The sequence below is a fragment of the Globicephala melas genome, chromosome 10 (assembly GCF_963455315.2).
Source record: "Globicephala melas chromosome 10, mGloMel1.2, whole genome shotgun sequence".
Classification (NCBI taxonomy): domain Eukaryota; kingdom Metazoa; phylum Chordata; class Mammalia; order Artiodactyla; family Delphinidae; genus Globicephala; species Globicephala melas.
The window spans coordinates 96,011,240-96,036,464 of record NC_083323.1 but is presented as its reverse complement, the minus strand read 5'-3'; the positions used below and the strand labels follow the sequence as shown (position 1 = coordinate 96,036,464).

Sequence of the window (25,225 nt, the reverse complement as noted above, 5' to 3'; positions counted from 1 at the left end):
GTCAGAAGAAAATAGACTGGTGGATCAGCTCCTCATGCTGGGGGAAAAAAATGCAGCCAAGAGGACTTTATGGGAAGGACCCTAGTTGAAACAGCACTAGCCCAGAAGGGGCTTGAGGGATTTTGGGATTCTCAAAAGTTGCTTTTACCATGATTTCTATAATCAGAAAAATATTCTATGAAAATGTGACTTTTTACTTTCTGCATAGCTGTTCTTCTTGTTTTTCAATTTTCCATGCAACATAATCAAGAATTTATTTGAAACACCTTATGATATGAACTGAAATAAACTTGGCAAACTACAATTATCCTGATGTTTTATTCATTCATTTATTATTTATTCATTTATTCCTTTTAATTCATTTTACACAATGGGCTTTCTCATAAAATTTTATTTGGAAGGAGTTCTATTCAATTACCCAATGGTTATAAAAATGGAAGAGGGGCTTCCCTGGTGGCGCAGTGGTTGAGAGTCCACCTGCCGATTCAGGGGACACGGGTTCGTGCGCCGGTCTGGGAAGATCCCACATGCCGCGGAGCGGCTGGGCCCGTGAGCCATGGCCGCTGAGCCTGCGCGTCCGGAGCCTGTGCTCCGCAACGGGAGAGGCCACAACAGTGAGAGGCCCGCGTACCGCAAAAACAAAAAGAAAAACAAAACAAAACAAAAAAAATGGAAGAGAACAATGATAACTAGAGATTGTGGAATATATCTTCTGCAACCCTGGGGCGGGGGTGTGGGGAATAAAGGTGACCTTTGGGTTATTTTAGGTGAAGAGTGTGGATGGGATTATAGAAAAGAGAATTTATTTCACACAGTGTCTTTCTGCATCAGTGATTTTAATATGGATTCTTAGTGGTTGTCAACAGCCGGTTAGATAATCTTTTTTTTTTTTTTACACCTTGCTCTTTGGATTCTGAACTAATGAATTCCGGGCTCAGTCCTCCTCCTCCATCTCTTTCTTGATCCAGTCAACGTAGTTGAGCAGTTTCGTGTAGAACCCGTACCCTCTGCTGCAGCCGATGCCCCAGGATATGATGCCTGTCGCCACCCAGCGATCATTTTTCTCATCCCTCACTGCAAAGACCCCTCCGCTATCCCCCTGACAGGCATCTTGCTTTAGAGTCGGGTCCCCAGAGCAGAACATGTTTTCAGAAAACACATCTTTCCTATTTTTTCTCCGGAGCCATCTCTCACAATCCTCTCGCTTAGCTACGGGCAGACGGACAAACCTGAGGTTGTGAGAAAGTCTCTCCTCCGTGATGCCAAAGCCACTGACATAGCCCATGAGACCCTGGTCATAGAAGGTCTCGTTGTCGGGGAGGCAGATGGGGAGGAGGTTGGGGCCCAGGGTGACACTGTTTTCCAGCTCCAGGAGGGCGATGTCCCCCTCGAAGTTGTGGGACTCTTCCTGGCGGTAGTCGGGGTGGATGCTGACCCTGCGCACGGGGTGGTTGGCCAGCTTGGTGATCTCTTCCACGTTGACGTGGCCCAGGAACACGTCCACGGTGGCGTTGCCCTGCGCTTCGTACTCCTTGGGGTAGAGCGTATGCGCGGCCGTGAGGATCCAGCGGTCGCCCAGCAGCGCGCCGCCCCCTCGGCCGTGGATGTTGGTGAAGGCCTGCCAGGGGAAGTTGCCCAGCTTTGCCTTCTGGCCTCCAACGATGCGCTGCTTCTGCTCCACAGGGTTGACGGGTTTCCCGCACACTGGGGAGGAGAAGGGGGCCGGGGGCGGGGGGGGGGGAGAGAAGGGGGCGGGTGGGGGAGAAGGGGGCGGGGGGGAGGGGGAAGAAGTCAGCGCCCGGTACCGCGGTCTGTTCCCTCCCCTTCGCCCCCTCTTTTTAGCTCAGGGCCCTTTCTTCTCTCTCCTCCCTCCCTTCCGTCTTTGGTGTACGGTCAGCCTCTTCTCGTTCTTGTTTATTCTTCCTGGGGCTTTTCTCGCTCTTTTTTTCCTTTTTCTTTTTTTGGCCGCGCCGCGGACCCGTGCCCCCTGCAGTGGGACGTGGCGTCTTAACCACTGGACCGCCAGGGAAGTCCCTTTTGGTCTTTTCATTTTTATTCCTCATCTCCCACCTGCTCAGTGAAAAGTCCAGGAATGTCGGGGCAGGTCCAGCTCTCTGGGTCCCTCTGCCCTTCTGCTGGGGCGTCTCCTCGCCTTTTTCCTGATTCCTCCCTCACCCCCTGTCTACCTTCAGCTTCAAGCTGGAGCGTCTCTCCCTTCTCTGTGCCATGCCTCCTCTGAGGCCCTGCAGGGCTGCCAGGGCTGCCAGGGCCACAGAGGACGGTGGAGGGTTTCCACTCACCTGGCAAACACCGAGGCATCTTCTCTCCTGCCAGCTCATTCTTCCACGTGCCCTGAGCTGTGCAGATGTACTGCCCTGAGGGGAGAGGGGCTGCGCTCAGGCTGGGAGGTCGTGGGCAGGGGCCAGTGAGCACAAAAGTGCGGGAGGGAGAGGTCAAGGATCAAAGGGAAAGGTTCAAATATATGTGGATGGGCTATTGAAAGTGTTAAGAGGCTCCATACGTATATTTTTGTTTTAATGCTAAGTGGAAAAATCAGAATGCTTAACTATTATATTCGACATGATCCCCATTTGTGAAAGTAGACACAAAACCTGCAAGGAACTTATCAAACTTCCATCAGTGATTGCATCTTGGTGCTGGGTAGTAGATGTTAATGGTAGCTATGGTTTTTTTTTTTTTTTTTTTTTGGCGGTGCTGGGTGGATCTTAGTTCCCCAACCAGGGATTGAACTCACACCCTTGGCAGTGAAGGAGTGGAGTCCTAACCACTGGACCTCCAGGGAATTCCTGGTAGCTATGTTTTCTGATCACAGACAGTGTGCCGGTGCTCATTGCTCAGAACTTTATCTGCATTATCTCATTTAAGCACCACCGTGAGGCTTTCAGATATGCACCATTATCCCCACCTTATAGACGAGGAAACTGAGTTTAAATAATTTGCACAAGGTCGGGCTTCCCTGGTGGCACAGTGGTTGAGAGTCCGCCTGCCGATGCAGGGGACACGGGTTCATGCCCCGGCTCGGGAAGATCCCACATGCCGCGGAGCGCCTGGGCCCGTGAGCCATGGCCGCTGAGCCTGCGCGTCCGGAGCCTGTGCTCCGCAACGGGAGAGGCCACAGCAGTGAGAGGCCCACGTACCGCAAAAAAAAAAAAAAAAAAGTTTTAAAGATACCCACAGATGAACTTGAGAGTAATTTAGTAAACCTCAATGCAGAAATTCACAACATAGCAGCCTGAGAGGGTATGTGGGGAGAAGGCTGAGGAAGTCTCACTGATAAAGCTGTAGTGGTGGTGGTGGTGATGGTGGTGGTGATGGTGGCGGTGGTGATGGTGGTGGTGATGGTGGTAGTGATGGTGATGGTGGTGGTGATGGTGGTAGTGATGGTGATGGTGGTGGTGGTGGTGGTGATGGTGGTGGTGATGGTAGTGGTGATGGTGGTAGTGATGGTGGTGGTGATGGTGGTGGTGGTGGTGGCAGTAGTGGTGGTGATGGTGGTGGCGGTAGTGGTGATGGTGGTGGTGGTGATGGTGGTGGTGATGGTGTTGGTGATGGTGGTGTTGGTGATGGTGGTAGTGATGGTGGTGGTGGTGATGGTAGTGGTGGTGGTGGCGGTAGTGGTTGTGATGGTGGCGGTAGTGGTGATGGTGGTGGTGGTGGTGATGGTGGTGGTGGTGGTAGTAGTGGTGATGATGGTGGTGATGGTGGCGGTAGTGGTGATGGTGGTGGTGGTGGTGATGGTGGTGGTGGTGATGGTGGTGATGGTGGTGATGGTGGTAGTGGTGATGGCGGTGTTGGTGATGGTGGTAGTGGTGATGGTGGTGGTGGTGATGGTGGTGGTGGCAGTAGTGGTGGTGATGGTGGTGGCAGTAGTGGTGGTGGTGGTGGTGGTGATGGTGGTGGTGATGATGGTGGTGGGGGTGGCAGTAGTGGTGGTGATGGTGGTGGTAGTAGTGGTTATGGTTGTGGTGATGGTGATGGTGTTGGTGATGGTGGTGGTGGTGATGGTAGTGGTGATGGTGGTGGTGATGGTGATGGTAGTGGTGATGGTGGCGGTGGTGATGGTGGTAGTGATGGTGGTGGTGGTGATGGTAGTGGTGATGATGGTGGTGATGGTCATGGTGGTGGTGATGGTGGTGGTGGTGATGGTGGTGAGAAGAAGCTGCTTATGAGATTCAAGTCTTTCTTTGTATCAGTTCAGGTGTTTCCTTCTTCAGCTTTATTAGATGCCTCTTGGTACCTCTGAAGCCAGTGCCCTGGATAAATATCTTAATATTCACTCTGTAGGAATTCTATTGGAAGAAATTGCAGAAGATGTCCCAACAAGAGGGAGCAGACTGCCATTTGCATGGGTCCCTACCTCGCTCAGACTTGCTTCTGCCATCTCTGGTTTGCATTTTGTAATACGGCTCGTGGCAGTAGTACTGGATACGGGCCTGGTAGGTGTTCACCCCCGTCGTGGTGGTATAATTGAAGGCTCCATTAGGCAAGCTTCGGGGCTGCCCGCAGTCCTTGACTTGGAGAGAACACAGGGCCGTCTGAGAGCTGGTAAGGATTGTACCGGAACTTCAGTGGGAGGAAGGTGAGCAGTCTGCCCACAGAGCAGGAGTGGACCCGCAGAAGCTATGGTGAGTGGGGGGCTATGGTGAGTGGGGGGCTCTCGTGATGTACGGGAACTGGATACAACGAAATTCAGCCCTGGGTACAGCCTGTCAGTCCTGCTGAGATGAGGGCTGACTGGTTCCTGGATGGGCCAGAGGCTTCAAAGGATAAGTCAGGGGAGGGTCTTTTTGGGGAGGTGCTTAGGCCAGACCCCTCTTCCCTTCTCCTCGGGGGAGACACGTCCCTGAGTTGCAACTTACTCTTGCACCTGGGCATGGCGCGATGCCATGTACCATCATCCTGGCAGACAGCTGTGAAGGACAGGAGCGCCTGTTTGCCCTGTTTGATCAGAGATAGAGGTGCTGTTAGTACAAGGAGGTGCCGCAGCTCCCTTCCTGTCCTCGCCCACACGGGAGCAGTAGGGATGCAAAGTCATCTCTCAAGCCCTCAGACCTTAGCACCCATGGACATGGCTCCTTGGTCCTTCTTCCTAGCCGGTCCTTTCAGACCAGACTTACACATGGGCGCACGTGAGCCATACAGCAGGAAGTCAGACCTAGGGCTAGTTGTTAGACCCAATAATCCTCTCTCTAGATTCTTGCCTGTTTCCACTGAGGTCCAATTGAACCCCACAATTTTAAATTAAAAAAACAACAAGCCCAGTTGTGTGTTCTCTGCATTGGAAAACAAAAGTTTCTGCCCTGAAGTAGAACCATGTTTCTCTTCCTCTGGAACACCTGTCGTCACCTCATCGCCCCTAGACTGTAGTCTTCTTAAGGGCAAGGGCCTTTCCTAAAATACTAGCGCAGCCCAGCCACTTTCAAGGGTGCTTGAGGATGCTGACGTATGCTAAGTGCTGTTGTAGGTGAGCAGATGGCAGGGACCAGGGCAGGAGATGGCCCCCTCTGAAATGAAAAGTAATTGGACAAAATGAATGAGTTTTATTAAGATCAACAGTCATCCCAGATAATTCGCCCTGGAACTGATTGCAAGAGAATGTGTACGAGGATTAGGATGTCCCAGTGAAATGTAAATAATGTGAGAGAAACCATGTGACTTGTTTAAAACTCTATGATGTGAATGACAAATGCCAAGGTAAGGGTGCGGGGGACGTAGGACGTGGTGAGTTGTAACCTGAGCAGAGAGGAGGGGTCTAGGACACTGAGTCCTTCCTGGAGCGAGGAGCAGTTACCTGGCTAACTCAGCTCGATGCAACATTCAAAGGTAAGCTCCACGAAGCCTGCATGAATATGTGTTTCTTTTCACTGTACTTCCCACATCCGGGACACTGCCTGACACTCAGTAACACTCAGAATGTTTGTTCGGTGACTTTGCTACAACTGAAGGACAAACCAAAGGTCTCTTCTCTGTTTCACAGTAGGTCTTCCAAGTGGCTCTATTGAATAAAGACGGGATGTCCAGTCCCAGGTCCCTGGCCAGGGGTAATTCCAACTGCATGCTTTTTAAAAATAGCATTTTAATTTACCAGCTTTTGTGAGATTGAGCAGTGGAGAAAACCACATACTTTCCTGAGTCTGCAAAGCTAAGGACAGGGTGGTGGACCTGGGGTAAGACCACCAATGTACAGAAAAGAAGCCCCTTCTTGTTGTTAGGTGGGATGCTGCCCGATTCATGAATCATTGAATAAAGTCAGTTAGGTCTTAAAAAAAACCACCAAAATCCCAAAACCCAGAGCCCTGGAGCAAGAGGCAGGGGGTTTGGTGGTAATCCTTGCTGCACACAATCCCGGTACTGTTGAGTTGCTCCTTGCACTTCACCTCCGCCCCCGCCTCTTTCGTTCCTAACTCTACAATGAGTTATTGGGCAAGGCCAGTAGCTCTTAAACTTGGCTGGGCAGTAGTATCACCTGAGTAGCTTTTAGTAATCCTGATGCCCAGGCTGTACTCCAGACCCATAGACTAGGCTCTAGCGGGGGACCTGGACATCAGTATTTTAAAATCCTAAGTGTTTCCAAAGAGCAGTCAAGTTGGAACAGGCCAGGTGGCCCTTCCAGCTCAAACACGTATGATTCCACTTGGGGCTGAGCCTCAGCCTGCTGTGGGCCTGGCTGTGCGAATTATTCCTGATGCTGGGCCAGTTCCTTCCCCTCAGCTGTGGCTCTTACCTCCATGAGCTGGTAGCCTTGTTTGCAGGTGGCGATGAAGTAGTCCCGGAACTCGTACTGAGGCTGCAGGTCCTGGATGATGGTGAACGAGTCTAGGGCCTTGGGCTGGGGACACTTGATGACTGTCAGGGAAAGCAGAGGGCGCGTTTATTGCAGAGCCACTGGCCTTCTTTCTACCCACTACATCCTGCCCCCTTGCTGGCCAGCGAGGGGCCCCGGGCAGCCTTACTTTTGCTGGTGTAGTGCAGCTTCCAGCCCTGGCTGTCCCCTGACTCGTCCGTGAAGAACAGCAGGTCCACGGAGTTGCTGCTGGTGTCAATGGTCTCTGGCCTGTGCTTCCCACAGAACTCACCGATGTTCCTCTTGTTGGCATAGATCTGATGGGGGAGGAGGGAGGGTCACCTCTCCAGTTCAGAGACTTTTCCCCAGGGCTGGGGCGGTGGTGCTGGTGGTGGGGATCCTGCTTTCTGTATGTTTTCAGCTGGAGGGTAAAAGGGATCCCCAGTACCCAGCTGCCCGCTGTGTAGGAACTTGCCCAACTCATGTGTGATGTTGGCCATTGCTGTACCAATTGGCCAGAGGGTCCAGCAGGAAGGAGGGGTAAGAGAGCCACGTGGCGATGGGAGGAGAGGACAGGGCGTCTGGGGGTGGGGAGGTCTGCTGCACCTGTAGCTGGTCGTAGGGACAGTGTACTTGCTCGTGGTCATCGATTTCGAAAGGCTCCAGGAACTTGAGTTGGAGGGTGAGGCCCCGCTCTACCCGGATGCTGTAGTTGCAGCGTAGGTCGGGCGGGTAGGGCCGGGGGTACTCCAGGCTGGAGATGTAGCCCGATGGCTCTGTGAACAGCTCGCTGCTGCACTCGGCTGTGAGAGCAAAGCCGGGAGGGGGGTCACCCGGAGACTCGGGCTGGCCCGGTGAGCCCTTGCTCGGTCTCTTCCTCCCAACCCTGACCTCACCCTGGCAGGAATGCCTGTCCTTCTGAAGCTCGTAGCCTGGACGGCAGGAACAGAAATAACCACCAACGTAGTTGTGACACAGGTGCTGGCACAGGGGCTGGGGACTCTCCTCCACCAAGTTGAGCTGGGAGGCACATTCGTCCAGGTCTGGAAGAGATTCCGGAAGGAAGGAGTCAGTTCCTGCCGGGGGACTTCTGTGGTGGCGCTGGTCTCAGCGAGGTCACTCACCAGAGGCCTAAACAGACAAAGCCAGCTCCTGGCCGCCTGGGCCTCCCGGCCCCTCTAACGCCTTCTGGGAACTGCCCAGTGGGGACAGGGCTCAGGTGGACAGCCCCCTCCTGGAAAAAGCTCTCTTGGGAAAAGCAAGGCAGGCCAGGCTTCCTGCTTCTTTGGAGTCAAGGTTCTCCTTTTCCGGCCCCCGTGCAACATGAGGGCTGGAACACGGGCACAGGGACCACTCACCCACAGCTTGGTAGTAGGCCAGGAAGCCCTTGTAGAACATGATGGTGCCGTTCTCCTCGTTGGAGAAGTCCGTGTGGAAGGTCAGCAGCATCTTGTTCCCTTGGGACATAAATTCCTTCCTTCCTGGAGGGTTGCCCAGTGGAGAGCCCAGCTGCCCACAGAACCTCCCCAGGGTTTTCTTATCGGCAGAGATCTGGTGGAAGAAGGATAGTGGGGTAGGGAGACAGTTGTTGAGGGGACACGTCCCACGTGGAGGGTCAGTGAAGGTCATCCTCCTCTTGTCCCAGCGAGAGGATCATGCCTCCTTGCTGGACGGCCGCCAGCTGCTCTCTGCCTGCTGCGTTCTGGCTGTTGCAAGCTTCCCCAGGTGCCTTTCCTCTGTCCCCTGCATCTCCATCCGCTAACTCTGCACGTTATCCTGTCCCGCAAACATCGTCCTTCCCCTTTTATGACCCCCAGCATGTTTCAGACCTTTCTTCACTCCCATCTCCTCCTGTGCCCGCCTCCCACTGGAATCCTGGTGGCCTCTACCTGGCCTCTATCATTCCTTCATCGCTAGAGCCTGGATGGTCTGCTTCACCTTCTGCCCTGTCCTTCCACCTCGCCTCAGTCAAACCACTCACGTCCAGCCATGCCTCGTGATGGACTCAGCTGAACGTGAGCCCCCGGGGCCTGGTAGCCTTAGCAAGCATGGCCGAACTTCCCTTACCTCTTTCTTCACAGATTCCTTAACCCCTCCAGAGCAGAAGGCATCCCTCCCCCCACCTCATTCTTCACCATCCCTTGCCACCAAGACCCCTCGCCTCCAACACTGCCATCTCAAGTCCTCTGGGCTAGGAAGATGTTTCATTTTCATGTTATTCTCTTATAACCTCCAGGAGGTCTCCTTGGAATAGTATTTATGGGCTGTGTGCGTGCCCTACCCGAATCCTGAGTCAAGAATCTCATTGTTATTGGATGTAGAAAGATGGGACTGGGACGGTGCCCTTGGTCATGACAGAGGTGAGGAGACAGCTCCCTGTACTTGCTGAAGCCTATGCTTGAGCCACCACCATGAACGTCTCCCCTCCCCACGTCCCTGCGTTCCTGGTGAGGTGGCAGCCAAGGAGATACTCTCCATGGAAACAGGGAAACTGAGGCACAGCGATTTCCCAAAGGCTCCTAGCAAGTAAGAAGATGGGGAAGGTTTTTCTGATTCCTGTAGGCAGTACATTTCCTGAGAGTGGGGCCCGTACCTTCCCTCTGTGTCTCTCCCCTCAGTGCTCCCCCTGGATGACACGTGGATGGTGTCAAACCAGTGGACACTCATCCACGGCATCACTTGACTCTCAGAAACCCCACCTGGCCATCAGCTTTCACAGGCTTGGGGTTTTGTCCACAGGTGGGGTCCTATACAGGGTTCCCAGGTTCCAGAGACACCCAGCTCTCCCTCTGCCCACCCAACCTGAGCCCCTACCTTGACATAATCATAGAAACAGCCTTCCGAAGGCTCCAGGTCAAACTGCCGGAAGACGAGCTTCACCCTGTATCCCGTGGGGACCGTGATCACAGTGGTGGTCTCAAAGTTGTCGGGGTAAGGCTTGGGGTACAGAGGGGAAGTCACTTCCCCATAGAGCTTCCGAGGGGTGAAGACGGAGCCTCCCACCCTGTAGAACAGGACTGGCACCAGGACGTATAAGAGCCACCTGCCAAAAAGAAAAAAGGCATCGGTAGGGCTGGAGGGGTGCAGCAGCCTTGCAGTTTGGGCAGTGGCTGTGGAGGGGGTGGGGATGGTCATACCGCCGGGCATTTTCCTCTCGGCCCATTCTAGACCTCACAGAGATGTTCTGGGGGGCGGGGGCGGGCGGAGTGTGGAGGTTGGTCTCTGCAGCTGCGGCATTGGTGCACACTCCCCGGGGCGGTGTCCAGTCCGGAGGTCATCACGCTCCCTCCACCTCTCTCCCCAGCCTCCTCTGCCCTGTCCCATCACTCCCCTCCCCTTCCCGGAATAGGGCTGGCTTGGGACCCGTTAATTGGGGGTGAGGGTTTCCAGTCACGGCTCTCCGAAAGGGCTCCCAAAGGCTCAGCAAAGGCCTCTGGGAGAAACCACCTATGGAAGATGGTTTCGGGCACAAAACGCCGCCTCTCCGGGACTGAGTGGGTCCCCCATCTCGCTGCTCCCTAGGAGCTGGAGGAGGAAGGCAAGGTGGCATCACCTCCTGGGTCTGAGGTCTCCTCTTGCCCTCAGGAGGAGGGACGGGGGGCACGTGTTTGCACGTGTGCACGCATGTGCACGTTGGAAGGGGTAAGGTATATACGGAGGGGAAGTGTGCTCCCGCCTCCCTGAGTAGATCTGGGGGCAGGGTTGCCTCCCGTGCCCAGGATTCTCTGCTCTGGCTTCTCCCTCCCTCCTTGGTCCCCATTAGCCTTACTCACATTTCTCAAGGCCTGTTTTTGGGTCTCTGACTCTCCTGACAGCGTCTTCATCCACTCTGTGTCCAGGGAGAGCAGAGTCACGCAGAGGAGGGAAAGGGGAGGGAATGAGGAGGAAACGGGGGGGACCATTACGGGAGGAATGTTGTAGGGAATGAACTATTTGCGTAAACAAAAACCAAAAAAAAAAAAAAATCTGTTTCCAGTGTAATTTAGTTTTGGTTTTGAAATCCCCGATGGTGGTGCCACCTGCTGGCCACATGGGGAAGGTCTAGAGATGGGTCTGCATTTTTAGGGACAGAAAAAAGCCTTTGGTCGGAGGCCCAGACTTTCGTTTCTAAATCTGATGGGAATTCCCTCTTTCTTCCGGGACCTTCCTGGGGTCTGATGTTGTTGTACAAGGTTCCTACCAAAAGGGCAGTGGAGAATGCAGTTGAGGGTGACTCTCTTTCCTGGACCCTTCCTGTCCTTAGTCGCCTGGCACCTGGTCTGGGAGCAGCCAGGGTTTCAATGCCCAGGATGATGTGACAGGAACAAGGGCTGGAGAAGGGTAGTGCAGGAGGGCACAGAGGAGAATGGAGTTCGGTTGCCCTGGGGCCCTGGGCTACTTCACTCATCAATGACACGAAGAGCAAGGATTGCTGTGACCCCAAAGCAGCGCCAGGCTCAGTTTTAAGACCCTTGTTCCCCACCTCAGTGAACTCAGGCCTGCCAATGAACTTGTCTCTTCGAGAAGCAGGGGCAGCTGAGGACAGGATAGACACATCCTCTTATCCTCAGAAACTGGTCAAGAGTTTGAGCCCCTGAGTGTCCCAGCTGCCTAGGGCTGGGCAAACAGTGTGGCTGTAAGACCGACCACTAGTGACTTGGTCTTTTCTGAGAGAAGGCCAGGCCCCCGGGAGGGAGAAAGGGCTCTCGTCTCTCTTGTCCTCCAGGCCATCGTGTCCTGTTTGAAACCTTTGCTCTTTGGGGAAGACTTTCTTCAACTCTCCAGGGCTCAGCGACCCTATAGCGGTGTGCTCCACAGGGAGACGCAGATCCAGAACAGGCCTCTGAGTTCTCAGGCCTCTGTAGTCCATCCTGCTTGTTTGCCCTATTAGATGAATCCCTCTGTCTCTCTACCCACCCACCTCCTCACTTATCCATTTGGAAGCTACCTATTTAAAGTGCCAGGCACTTTCCCAGGCACTGGGCTCGCCAAGATGTGGCAGCTTCCGGTTAGGCAGTGGCCAGGTCCTCACCTGTACCTATAACTATATCTACCTGTATCTATCTATATCTAGACCTGTCTAGATCTAGATAGATAGATACAGACATATAGATATGTATAGGTATATATTTTTTGCCTTGGCAGGGAGAGCAAGCACATGGGAGAGGCAAGATCAGGCCAGGTTGGAGGGTTGGAGGATCTCCAGCAGGTTTATACATCAGAGCCGAGGACTGAGTCTGCCGGCAGGGCTGATCCATGATGATCCGTGGCCTTGTCAGGTGAGGAAGGACAAAAGGTAGGGAAGAAGGATAAGGAGGAGGTCAGGAGGCAAGAAAGGAGGGGAATCTTGTCTAGCAAACTGCACATTAGTATCTGGACAGCAGTATGTGTGTGCTGTGCGCTTACCACGGGGCAGGATGGCAGATATACAGGTAGAGGAGGTGATCCAAGAAGGTAAGTCTTGGCAGAAACTCTCCCATTCCTCCTAGGGATTCTGAGTTCTGTCCTGGTACCATGTGGCATGACTGGAAACTGACAAGCTTGGACCTCATTAGCTCAGTCCCAGTCGGATTCCCACTCTGCCCAACCATACAAAATAACCTTGACTTACATGTTCTGTTATACCCTTGATGTATACCAAGGACAGCAAGAAGAAACAGCCAAGTGAAGATTGCTCAAGCATTTGTTTTCAAACCAGTATTGAAGACACTGTTATATTGATCATTCCTTTTAAGATGTGATTCTGGGGAGAAAAAAGTTTTCTCTCTTAACATAATGGTATGTTTCCCTCTGTGGATATATTTACATCTATATATCTATATACCTGTACCTATAACTATATCTACCTGTATCTATCTATATCTAGACCTGTCTAGATCTAGATAGATAGATACAGACATACAGATATGTATAGGTATATATTTTTTGCCTTGGCAGGGAGAAATTCATCATGTTCTCAATAATAAAAATAAAGAAGACAGGGGCTTCCCTGGTGGTGCAGTGGTAAAGAATCCGCCTGCCAATGCAGGAGACACGGGTTTGAGCCCTGGTCCGGGAAGACCCCACATGCCGCAGAGCAGTTGAGCCCGTGAGCCACAACTACTGAAGCCCGAGCACCTAGAGCCCGTGCTTAGCAAAAAGAGAAGCCACCTCAATGAGAAGCCCGTGCACTGCAATAAAGAGTAGCCCCCACTCGCCACAACTAGAGAAAGCCCGCGTGCAACAACGAAGACCCAACGCAGCCAAAAATAAATAAATAAATTTTAAAAAATTAAAGAAATAAGACAAAACTAATATATACTCATTAAATAAAATTTAGTGGAACGTAGGGGAAAACAACACAGCCAAAATTATACCACTAAAAAACCCTCAGATTAATATTTTGAGTATTCTGTACTATGTATAGGTTTAAAAAATTGAAGAAACCACATGTATGTATAACTTTGAATCCTGCTATTTTCTCAAAGATAAATGTAACCTTTAACCATATAGCTAACTCGACCTTGAAGTCTAGCAAATTTGTTCTCTTCTGTTTTATGTATCTGTCTTCTATTTCCAGTTGAACAATTGTTTTTTATTTGTGTCTTTTTATGTTTTCCATTTGAACAACTGTATTTTACTTGTGTCTTCTACTGTGACATCAAGTCCTTACTAAAAATTAAAGAGTTGGTCTTTTCAGGGAGAGCAGTGTGCTTGATGTTGGGGACATGGCCCAGGGTGTCCAGCAGCTCTGGGGGTGCCTGCAGGACCGTCCAGCCCAGGGCTGGGCTCACCGAGGTGTCTGCAGGAGTGCGGCCAGCAGGAAAGTGTGAGCCAGCTGCTGTCAGCTTCACCGAGGCAGGAATTCCCAGGAGGGAGAATCTAAAAGGATGCGGGGATCGGGGAGTGGGCGATACAGTAGGTCTTGAGGACACCTGAGAGCCGTCGAGGTGTACTGGAAAGGACATGCCTTCGCCGTCCTGTATCAGCTGTGGGGTTTGGAAGAGTCCCTTTATCTCCCTGAGTTTCAGTTTCCTCCTTGGTAAAACGTGGATAATAACTCATCCTTTGCAAAGCTGGTGTGAGGAGTCGGTGAAGTAACACACGGGAAGCACCTGATAGAAGAAGATACAGAACAACGTAGAGCTGTGACTATAATTGCAGCCAAGGAGTTGTGCGAGGTGAAGCCAAGACTATGTGACTGTTTGAAGGTCGATCACAGGGGATTTCAAGTGTTTCAGAAATGAACTGAGACTACTTTCCCACACTGCACTTGAGCAGGAGGATGAGGTGACTGTCTCTCGGGAGAGAGACGCCGCGTCCCGGGGGATGAAGTTCAAAGCGGAAACTCGAGGAGACGTGTGGGTGTAGCGAGGAGACGTGTGGGTGTAGCGCGCAAACCCGCAGGAAGGTGGAGGGTGAGAAGGGGGCTGAGGGACGCGGAGGATTTCTCTGGCTCAGTGGTTTGCTGCAGCTGTGACCTGAATAGGAATCTCTGTTCCCACCGCCCCACGCCCAGGGTTCAGTCCTCAACCCAACCCTCTCCCGTCTGGGCTCCACGGTGGGTGCCCCTGCTCAGCACCCCGGGGTCATCCTTCCCGCCCATCACTCCTCTGATCCAGTCCACGTAGTTGAGCACTTTGGTGTAGAAGCCGTACCCCTCACCACACCCAATGCCCCAGGATACGATGCCCGTGGCCACCCAGCGACGGGCACGATCGTCCCACACCACGTAGGCACCACCACTGTCCCCCTGGCAGACACTCTGCGGCCGCGTGCTGTCCCCGGCGCAGAACATGCCGCCGGAGAACACCTCGGTCCTCCGCTTCTCTCGGAGCCAGGCCTCGCAGGCCGCCCTCGGGGCCACGGGCACCTGGGAGTATTTCAGCTCCGTGGTCAACCAACCGTTCTCCACGCCAAAGCCACTGACGTAGCCCGCCAGGCCCGGGCGGTACAGGGCCTTGCGGTCGGGCAGGCAGACCGGGAGGAGGTGGGGGCCCAGCGGGACACTGTGCCGCAGCTCCAGGAGGGCGATGTCCCCGTGGAAGTTGTGGGTCTGGTCCGGGCGGTAGTCTGGGTGCACGACCACGCGGCGCACCGGGTGGCCGCCCAGCTCCAGCAGCTCGTCGATGTTCGTGTGGCCCAGGAACACCTCCGCGCGCCGGCTCTTCCCGAGGAAGATACCGTCCTTGGGGTAGATGGTGTGGGCGGCGGTGAGGATCCACCTGTCGCCCAGCAGGGCCCCGCCGCCTCGGCCGTAGATGCTGGTCAAGGCCTGCCAGGGGAAGTTGCCCAGCTCAGCTCTGGAGGCACCAACGGGCTCCCTGTTCTGGGCGATGGGGATGACCGGCCGTCCGCAGACTGGGAGACAGGAGGGGTAAAGTGAAAAACCAGCTGCTGCATCTGGAAACCTACTTCTGTGAAGTGCTTTCTCCTGCCTCCTCAGCCATTTTAAAGCCACCTTTTAAATTTAATTTTTATTTATTTTTTTTGCCGCACCGCGCGGCATGCAGGATCTTAGTTCCCCAACCAGGGATGGAACCGGTGCCCCCTACAGTGGAAATGCGGAGTCTTAACCACAGGACCGCCAGGGAAGTCCTAAGCCACTTTTTTAGACTCTTGGTGGGACCTTCTTTGAGCAAAACCGTGCAGCAAGCAGTTTGTCTTCACTGTCTCCTGTCCTTGTTTATAAACAAATAAAATTTGTTTATTTATTTATTTATTTATTTTTGGATGCACTGGGTCTTCGTTGCTGTGCACAGGCTTTTCTCTAGTTGTGGCGAGCTGGGGCTACCCTTGAGGTGCACAGGCTTCTCATTGCGGTGGCTTGTTGTGGAGCACAGGCTCTAGGTGTGCGGGCTTCAGTAGTTGTGGCACACAGGCTCAGTAGTTGTGGCTTGTGGGCTCTAGAGCGCAGGCTCAGTAGTTGTGGCACATGGGCCTAGCTGCTCCACAGCACGTGGGATCCTCCCGGACCAGGGCTCAAAACTCGTGTCCCCTGCATTGGCAGGCAGACTCCCAACCACTGCGCCACCAGGGAAGTCCCATTTCTCCATTTTTAACATCTCCCCCTCCCAAAGCACTATGTCAGGCTCCGCCCCTAGAGCTTTCTGTGACTCAGGAGTAAAATCTGAGAAATGTACTCAGATTGGGTTAGAAAGGCATGTTTGACTCAAAAAACTGGGTTTCAAAAATGGTGGACCTGAGGGAATTCCCTGGCGGTCCAGTGGTTAGGACTCTGTGCTTTCACTGCCGAGAGTGCTGGTTCCATCCCTGGTGGGGGAACTACAGTCCCACAGGCCGCTAGGCTGGGCCAAAATATTAAGAAAACCAACCCTCCCCCCAAAGAACCCCCAAATGGTGGACCTGAACCCTCCTCTATTGCTGGTGGGAATGTAAAATGGTGCAGTCACTGTGGAAAACAGTGTGGCAGTTCCTCAAAAAGTTAAACACAGAGTTAGGATGTGAACCAACAATTCCACTCCTAGGTCTATACTCAAGAGACCTGAAGACGTGTTCAAACAGAAACTTGTACATGAATGCTCACCGCGGCAATATTCATAAAAGGCAAAAAGTGAAAACAACCTAAATGTCTATCAATCTGTGAATGGATAAACAAAATGTGGTCTATCTGTACAGTGGAATTCTATTCAGCCATGAAAAGGAATAGAGTACTGGGACTTCCCTGGCGGTACAGTGGTTAAGACTCCCTGCTTCCACTGCAAGGGGTGCAGGTTTGATTCGTGCTTGGGGAACTAAGATGCAACATGCTGGACAGCTCGGCCAAAAAATGAAAAGAAAAGAAAAGGAATGGAGAACTGATACATGCTACAACGTGGATGAACCTTGAAAACATTACACTAAATGAAAGAAGCCAGACGCAAAAGGCTATTATATGATTCCATTTGACATAAAATGTCCAGAATAAAATCCACAGAGATAGAAAGTAGGTAGTGGTTGCCAGGAGATGGGAGAAGGGAGAGTTGGAGTTTCTTTTTGGGGTGATGAAAATGCTCTAGAATAAGTAGTAATGGTTGCACAACATGGTGAATACACTAAAAGTTACTGAATTGTACACTTTGCAAGAGTGATTTTTATGTTATATGAATTTTATCTCCAAAATTTTTTTTTAAAAAATGCTGGGCCTTCTGGCACTGTGGCATTAAGGTAGGGAAATATTTTGGGGACAGAGAGCCTCTCTGTGTATCGTTAAAGCAGACCATGTCAAAAGAGGGTTTTCTCTTATTTCAACTCATCTGTCCCTCTGATTAGCTTCCTTCTGGCTTTTCGTTTCCCAGTTATCCCTTGATCCTCGAAGGAGAAGGGATGAGCTCCTTCCTTCTTTTCTGGGCCTTCTTGGTTCCCCTTTTCTGCCTCATTTTCTGTCTTCACCTCCCCCTTCCTATTCTACGGCTGTCCTGTGCCCTTAGACAGGCCCTGTGCAACAGCTGAGGCTTGTCTGGGAAGTAGCCAACGTCATGGTGCCACAGGTCCCCACTTACCAGGCACACAGCGAGGAACCTCCTCCCTTTCCTGTGTCTGCTTCCAGGGCACCTGGGCGGTGCAGGTGAGTGTCCCTGGGAGTGAAATGAGGGAGGCACAGAACAGGCTCAGAATTGGGAGGAGGGGCTGAAAGAGGCTTCAGACCTCTTGGGGGGAGTGAGGCAGGTAGGAGCTGGTTCTTCAGCAGGTGGGGACTTACCTGCGGGCATAGCCTGATAATAGGGCTCTTTGCAGTGGCTCTGGATCTCAGTGGAGTTGTCTCCAGGTGTGTTGATGGCCTCAGGGTCCCCACTGGCCTGGCTGATGGGCTGACTATGATTCATACCTAAAGGGAAACAGAGGTCAATAGGACAGAGAACAGAACTGCAAACTGGCAACCCAGGGACTGATTCTGGTCCGTGGCCATATTTAGTTTGACCTGCACAGTCTTTTTTTAATTTTATTTTTTAAATTAAAAAAAAACTTTTTTTTGGCCGCATGGCTTGCAGGACCTTAGTTCTCCAACTAGGGACTGAACCTGGGCCCTCGGCATGGAACGCGCCGAGTCCTAACCACTGGACCATCAGGGAGTTCCCAGCACAGTTTTCTTCTTCTTTTTTTTTTTATTATTTGAATTATTTTTCACTGCAGATTGTTAATGCTATAAAAGTCTGAAAGTAACTGTGAAAGTAGGGTATGGGAAACAGGCATTTTCATATATGGTTAGTGGGACTGTAAATTAGCAAAACTTTTGTAGGGAAATTTAGCAATATCAAAATTAAAATTGCGAATGTTTTTCACTTTTTTATTTCTAAGAATTTATCCTCATATATGTGATCAAAGATGTATATATGGGTTTCCCTGGTGGCGCAGTGGTTGAGAGTCCGCCTGCCGATGCAGGGGACACGGGTTCGTGCCCTGGTCGGGGAAGATCCCACATGCTGCGGGGCGGCTGGGCCCGTGAGCCATGGCCGCTGAGCCTGCGTGTCTGGAGCCTGTGCTCCGCGACGGGAGAGGCCACAACAGTGAGAGGCCCGTGTACTGCAAAAAAAAAAAAAAAAAAGAATTAGGCAATGCTAACCACATGTATATGGGATGATCTTTAAGATATATCATTGAAGCAGTTCCCTGTCAGTCCAGTGGTTGGGACTCAGCGCTTTCACCACCGGGGCCTGGGTTTGATCCCTGATTGGGGAACTAAGACCCCAGAGCTGCACAGCACGGCCAAAAAAAAAAAAAAAAAAAAATCATTGAATGAAAAATGGCAAATTTAAAACATTGTGACTATTAGCAACACACACGCCCACAATATTTATATTTGAGTGGCCTGGAATGTCTTTGGAAGAATACCCAGGAAATAGAGAACAGAGTCATTTCTGGACAGAATAGCCAGGGATTAGGGGCCAGAGGTTAGAGGAAGATTATTTTTTTGAAAATTTTACTGTGGGCATGTATTATCTTTCAAAAAACCTGGGGTTACCATTTGAAAATCTGGAATTTCACTTAAAAATCTGAATTTTTGGCTCCTCTTGAAAAACGAGATGATCTGCAAGTGCTGGGCCTGTAAATATGTAGGGAGACAAGAGCTGGAGCTGAGCTGGGTGCCCTGCGACTGGGCTGCTCACCAGCAGGGCGGGCCGGGCAGCAGGGGGCTGAGCCCAGGTGTCCCGAGCCCCCAGCCTCAGCTTCCGCTTGTCACTTCAAGATACCAGGGGCCAGGGCTATGGGCAGGGGCTTCCCTCCCTGCACCCCAAGGGGTTCACTCACCCACGGCTTGGTAGAGGGCCAGGAAGCCCTTGTGGAGGCCCGGGGTTCTGTCCTCAGAGGCGGGTGAACGGAAGGTCAGCCGCAAACTGTTCCCTGAGGACACAAATTCCCTCTGACCAGGGGGACTGCCCAGCAGGGAGCCCTGCTGCCCACAGAACCGACTGGGATCCATTCCACTGGCTGTGATCTGAAAGGGGAGGGGGGGCAGGCAGGCGTGGGGTGAATCTGCACCACAGGTGGTCACAGGGTCATGCCGCAGCCTGGACCCCCAGCCCCGCCTTGAAGGTCTACGTACCGCTGGGGCTCAGAAACCGCACCACCCCACGGAGCCTTCCTCAAGTTGCTTCCTGCTCCATTACTGGCTCCCAGGTTTCTTCCGTCCATGACCAGATACCCAGCAGATTCCTTTAGCCTGCCATGCTTATCTCATACAGCCCACAATATTTCAAGAATTGAAATAGAAACTTATAATAACTGGATTATAAGTTCTCAGAAGGCAGAAACTACATCTATTTTGCTCCCCACTGAGTCCCTGATGCTCAACCTGGTACCTACAGCATCACAGCTTTGAATCAATGAATATGCAGACGTAAGTCCCTCCCGTCCAGCTTCTTCCATCTCCATCACATTTCACTTCTCTGAGTAACTTCCTGTGGCCAACATCTGAGAAGCGAGAAGACCCTCTGCACAGACTGAGCCCCTGGGGTTCCTGGCCTTCCCTGTTGTCCTTCTTTTGGAGTGTCTCTCCTCTTACCCCACAAACTATAAATGAAGCCCTCGCAAGGTATGGGATCTAAGAACACAAAATGTACACGGTGTGGTTACACTGTCTACTGTTGCCTAACTTAAATCAAAACCCTGCTCAAATGCCTTTCTATGGGGTCCCCAACCCAAGGAAGGGCACCTTGGAAGGAGTTCCCCTGGCCACCGCTTCATGTTTAATCTCTCTCCCGGGCATACGGCTCACTGCTCAGCTCATTTCATTGCTGACTTTCATATTGATCCACATATCCTGGGTTCTTGCTGGCTCTCCGTTCCTTCATTCTCCCCAGATCTTAGTCTCCTCTCCTATAAAATGGTCTGTGGAGGCCCCTTCCAGCCAGGACACCCCTGTGTCCCAGGGCAGCTCTCCAGTGTCTGCAGAAAAGCAGCGGGGAAAGTGACACCAAATACCTGCTCATTCAGAAACCACTGTGTTGTGTGTCCTACACGCACGACAAGCTTGGGTTTCACTCATTCTTTCCTTTATTCCTTTGACAAACAGCTGTTTATTATGTTCTGTGTGGGAGATGCTGTGCTAGGTGCTGGGGATACACCTGTGTATACAACTGTGTGAATTAAGACACAGTTCTGCTACCAAGGAGACCAGAAACTGGCTGAGGGTTCTGACGGGCAAAACATGAACTAGGTTACAGTGTGTTGAATTCTGCATTCGAGATGTGTGTGCGTGCGTGCGTGCGTGTGTGTGTGTGTGTGTGTGTGTGATTTACTCTGGAAGCAGGAAGGAGGGAACAATCCTATCTCTGAGCTCGAACTCCGTCAGTGACAAGGGAAGAGTCAGGCTGGGATTAAAATGATTCAAGGCTAAGGAGAACAGGGCACTGTAGGTGTTCGACAGACATAGGCTGAGTTGAATAAAGTGTAGTCCCGACGTCAGCTAAATCTGAAGAAATAAATACATGCATTTATCTCCTCTCCCACCTCAAATCCCACTAATAGGACAGCAGAGGGATAAAAATGGATATGTTATCAAGGACAAAAAGGTGAGGGGAGGTGATAGCTGCTGAGAGATGCCCACAACATTTGCAAGGTGGAGTGGAGATGGACACATGTAACCTGAGTCTTGGGCTGGGGCAACAGAAAGCAGCAGGTTCCGATCACAGATCTCTGGGAGGTGTCAGAACCGGCGTAAGCAGGAGACGGGAGGATTCCTCTGAAGAAACCGGCTGTCACCAGAGAACACCCTTCTGCTGTGGATGTGCAGGAGGCCCCCAGCAGTACATCTGGGTCACCTCGTGGATAACCCGATTTTCAAACCTGTCGTCTGACAGATTTCAGCTGTCCACACAGAGCCTTCAAGAGCGTTCTGCACGTCACTCTTAAATATGAATGGACAGCCAAGGATTATCACACATTGCAGGAAAGTCTCCAACATGAAAAGCACAGGCCAGAACAAATGAACGGTACAAAGGAACTTGGTGAAGAAGACAGAATACAGGGAGCAGAGAAATGTTTTTTTTTTAATTTCTTTTTTTTGTGTGTGGTACGCGGGCCTCTCACTGTCGTGGCCTCTCCCGTTGCGGAGCACAGGCTCCGGACGCGCAGGCTCAGCGGCCATGGCTCACGGGCCCAGCCGCTCCGCAGCATGTGGGATCCTCCCGGACCGGGGCACGAACCCGTGTCCCCTGCATCGGCAGGCGGACTCTCCACCACTGCGCCACCAGGGAAGCCCGAGAAATGTTTTAAAATAATTCCAATAGAGGGAAAAGAGTAGATATTGCCTCTACGAAACAAGAACAAGATTCTACGAAAAGGCACGTTTAGATAATTAGAATGAACCTTTAGACATGAAAAAATGTTAGCAGAAAAAAAAATCATTAAAAAGTTGGGATTTACAATGAGATCTCCCACAAAGTGGAACAAAAAGACAAAGAGATGGAAAACAGAACAGAATGGATAACAAAACTGGATAATCTGTCCAGAACCTAACAACAGTGAAATTATAGAAGTTCCAGAAGGAGAAAATAAAGTAGATGTCTGGAAATGATTTAAAAATTAATACAAGAACTTTCTCAAATTGAAGGGTCTTGTTTAAGAGAGTCTCTGGATTAAAAGAACCCTGTACAGGGGCTTCCCTGGTGGCGCAGTGGTTGAGAGTTCGCCTGCCGATGCAGGGGACACGGGTTCGTGCCCCGATCCGGGAGGATCCCACATGCCGCGGAGCGGCTGGGCCCGTGAGCCATGGCTGCTGAGCCCGTGCATCCGAAGCCTGTGCTCCGCAACGGGAGAGGCCACAGCAGTGAGAGGCCCGCGTACCGCAAAAAAAAAAAAAAAAAAAAAAAAGAACCCTGTACAATGAGTACAGAATGACCTGACCTGCATCAAGGCACATCCTGATGGAAGTTCAGATGCTGGTAATAAGGAAAATATGCTGAAAGTTCTAGAGAGAAAACACTAAGGCTCAGGAGTTCTAACAACACTAGGGCTAGAAGACCGTGTCCTTAAAATTCTGAGAGAAAATGACTTCTAACCTAGAATGTAACCCAGATAAACTATCCACCAAGTGTGAGGGGAGAACGAAGACATTCAGGGCTATCTAAGTTCCTCTAAAATGTGTTCCCTCATTCCCTTTCTGGAGGAGAATGTGCTCCTCCAAAAGCAGAGAGTAAACCAAGAAAGAGAAGGAGATGAGAGTCACTTCCAACACAGGACAAGTAAAGGAAATCTCCGGAAGGTGGGAAAAGGGAACTCCTTGACAAGTGAAGGCTTAGAAAGCAAAGAGACTGAAGAAATAAGTCATGGGGACGTCACCCCAGGTGGGATGGGGTGGAATGTCACCAACGCAAAGGAGGACCGAGAGACTGAGATTCCTACTCGAAGATGTCGAGAGATTTACTCTCCTGGCCGAGAGTTTGGGGGAGATTGGTTACAGAGAGAACTCAGCAAACTAAAAATCAAACCAAAAAACCCCAAACCCCCAAAACACTATGGAGTTATAGACTGCTGGGAAATCCAAAAGCTGGAGAAAGGAAATTGTACACCAAGTGCACAGATGTGAGTACTTCAAAGTCATAATGATGTAAAAAATGAATATAGTTTTAACTAAAAACGATAATAGAGGTAAATTGAGAGGATGGGGGAGGGGAAACGTGGGTGGTGAAGGTCGAAGAGAGATAAAGCTAAGTCCTCATCTCTTAGAGCTGGAAGTTAATAGAGAAATTATTTATACTTCTGAACATAAACACCAGATGAAACAGCTACATGAATCATAAATGACTGCCCTGGGGAGCAGCAATGGGGGCAGGGGGAGGAGGCTGGAGATGATAAGCCTTGGCGTACTCTGATTTTTTTTAAAAAAATTATGCACATGTATTATTTGGATAGAAATAAAATTTAAACCAAAAGATAATGTAGGGACTTCCCTGGTGGAACAGTGGTTAAGAATCCGCCTGCCAATGCAGGGGACATGGGTTCGAGCCCTGGTCCAGGAAGATTCCACACGCTGTGGAGCAACTAGGCCCGTGCACCACAACTACTGAGCCTGTGCTCTAGAGCCCGCGAGCCACAACTACTGCAGCCCGCGCGCCTACAGCCCGTGCTCCACAACAAGAGAAGCCACTGCAACGAGAAGCCCGTGCACCACAACGAAGAGTAGCCCCCGCTCGCTGCAACTAGAGAAAGCCCTCGCGTGGAAACGAAGACCCAAAAATAAATTAAGAAAAAAAAAGATAACGTAAAGTACTGTTTTTAAAGTGTCCTTATTCTGAATAATGCCCTTGTCATATGTGAGGTTTTGCCATAGCGCCTCCAAGGGAAACTCATAGTCACCTAATCTTTTATTATATTTACGTCCAGCTTCCTAGCCTGACAGAGCAGGCACTCAACATACTTGATGATGGATTTTTAATGACTGATGTGTGAGTTCCTGCTTTTGACTCCAGGGATTCGCAGTATTTGTGTGTCCCTTTATGAGACCTCCAAAGGCAAGGCCAGACCTGCTGTCCTGTCCTCTTCTATGGGGCCCAGACGGCAAGGGGCACAGGTTGGCACCGGGCCTCCGGTGGGAGGCTGTGCGCTGGGTACACCTGGCCTCCCAGGTAAGCCTCGCACTTCGGGGCCGGCTGCCCCTGGGCTCCAGGCCGAGAGGCTCCCTCCACAGAGGCCCTCCCAGCTCACCGAGACGTAGTCCCGGTCACAGTCCGGGGACGGCTCCAGGTCGAAGTCCTGGAAGACGAGCCTCACGGCAAAGCCCTCTGGAGCCTCGATGTCCGTGGAGCTCTCTTGGCCTTTGACATACGGTTCCGGGTACCCGGGGGACATCAGCTTCTGGGGCAGCGGCTGGGCCAAGAGCACGGAGCCCTGCGTGGGGCAAGCCTGGAGGACTCCCCAGAGGAGCAGCCACCACCTGGGAGTGGGCGAGGGCAGATGGGACCACATGGCTGCGGCCTGGAGCCTGCGGAGATACGAACGCAGCAGGCAGTGCTGAGGGCTGAGAGGCCTGGGAAAGGCTCAGCAGCGGCGGCCTCAGCCCTTGACGCCTGGGCACCTCTGGCCACTCGCTTATTGCCCCCCCCCCGTCACCCCAATTCCTTCAGCCTCCTGGTCAGCCCGCGCTAGGAAGGTGAGTTTTCCACCATTGCCCACCTCCCGGGAGAGTCTCATCCCCGCAGGGGCTGCCTTCTGCTTCAGCCAGACTCCCCTGGGGTCTGAGGGAGCGACAGGAGTACAAGTGAGGGCCATTTATTTTTTAATTTTATTTTTCTGGCCACATGGCATGTGGGGTCTTAGTTCCCTGACTAGGCATCAAAGGCACCCCCTGCAGTGGGAGCACCGAGTGTTAACCGCTGGACCGCCAGGGAAGCCCCAGGAACATTTAAAGGTGACGGGGGTCTTGTCTGGAGCGTTGAGCCTGAGCACCCCGGGGAGGGCTGCTGGAGGCCGTGTGTGTATTCATACGCCCCTGGGTCCCCTCCCGCATGCCCACCCTCCTCCTCCGCAGCCTCCCCAGCCTCTCCAGCCTCTCCAGGCACACTCACGTGTTGCCTGGGCAGCGAGTGGAATGGGGCTTCCCCAGAGACAGTTCCCCTGCTCTGAGTCCGGGCATCTGGAAGCCGACATCTGAGCCCTGAGGGGACCTGGCCCGGGCCAGGGAACAGGAAGTGGGGCTGGAGGAGGCCCTGCGGGGGAGGAGGGAGCAGTTACTGGAAATGCGTTGAGTAACTCTCGGCAATTCCCTTTTTCTAATTCTCTGGCTTGAGCGCCACCTGCTGTCTGATTCAGGAATAGCTCACCCACCGCAACTCGGGAAAAACATCTCGAAAACCACGCTGGCCCTCAGGAGAGACCAGGGGTGGGAGGGCACTGACTCTTGACTCTTTTGCACCATTTAAAACTGTTTAATTTTTACCATGTGCATGTATCACACACGGTAGGATGGCTCCTTGTGAGTTAGGCTGTCCCCTTTAATGGGCCGTACCTCTCCCTCCCTGACCT

At 51.9% G+C, this 25,225-nt stretch overlaps 2 protein-coding genes across 2 annotated transcripts; both read right to left on the bottom strand.

Annotated features, from left to right (window-relative positions):
* Positions 1-875: 875 nt before the first annotated feature.
* C1R (complement C1r) lies at positions 876-10,737 on the bottom strand. The gene is made up of 11 exons (XM_030834540.2): positions 10,579-10,737; positions 9,620-9,848; positions 8,164-8,356; positions 7,702-7,848; positions 7,412-7,608; positions 6,975-7,122; positions 6,746-6,867; positions 4,881-4,959; positions 4,379-4,534; positions 2,301-2,375; positions 876-1,704 (listed from the first exon to the last, which is right to left on the bottom strand). Coding segments are annotated over exons 1-11 (2,118 nt in total). The 5' UTR covers positions 10,581-10,737; the 3' UTR covers positions 876-934.
* Positions 10,738-13,157: 2,420 nt separating this feature from the next.
* C1RL (complement C1r subcomponent like) lies at positions 13,158-24,896 on the bottom strand. The gene is made up of 6 exons (XM_030834541.2): positions 24,769-24,896; positions 23,909-24,185; positions 19,013-19,199; positions 17,466-17,591; positions 17,266-17,340; positions 13,158-15,124 (listed from the first exon to the last, which is right to left on the bottom strand). Exons 1-6 carry the CDS (start codon positions 24,834-24,836, stop codon positions 14,286-14,288), a joined length of 1,572 nt encoding a protein of 523 aa, XP_030690401.2. The 5' UTR covers positions 24,837-24,896; the 3' UTR covers positions 13,158-14,285.
* Between the last annotated feature and the right edge of the window lie 329 nt (positions 24,897-25,225).

Bases quoted from the DNA above. Each gene is read 5' to 3' on its own strand.
- C1R (XM_030834540.2), bottom strand. The intron at 8,357-9,619 runs GTAGGGGCTCAG...TTCTTCCACCAG, and splicing joins GTTTCTATGATTATGTCAAG to ATCTCTGCCGATAAGAAAAC. The intron at 4,960-6,745 runs GTAAGAGCCACA...CTGATCAAACAG, and splicing joins AAGGCTACCAGCTCATGGAG to GGCAAACAGGCGCTCCTGTC.
- C1RL (XM_030834541.2), bottom strand. From the start codon at position 24,836: ATGCCCGGACTCAGAGCAGGGGAACTGTCTCTGGGGAAGCCCCATTCC. The intron at 17,592-19,012 runs GTGAGTGAACCC...GTTTCCCTTTAG, and splicing joins GGCCCTCTACCAAGCCGTGG to GTATGAATCATAGTCAGCCC. The intron at 17,341-17,465 runs GTAAGTCCCCAC...TTTCACTCCCAG, and splicing joins TTATCAGGCTATGCCCGCAG to GGACACTCACCTGCACCGCC.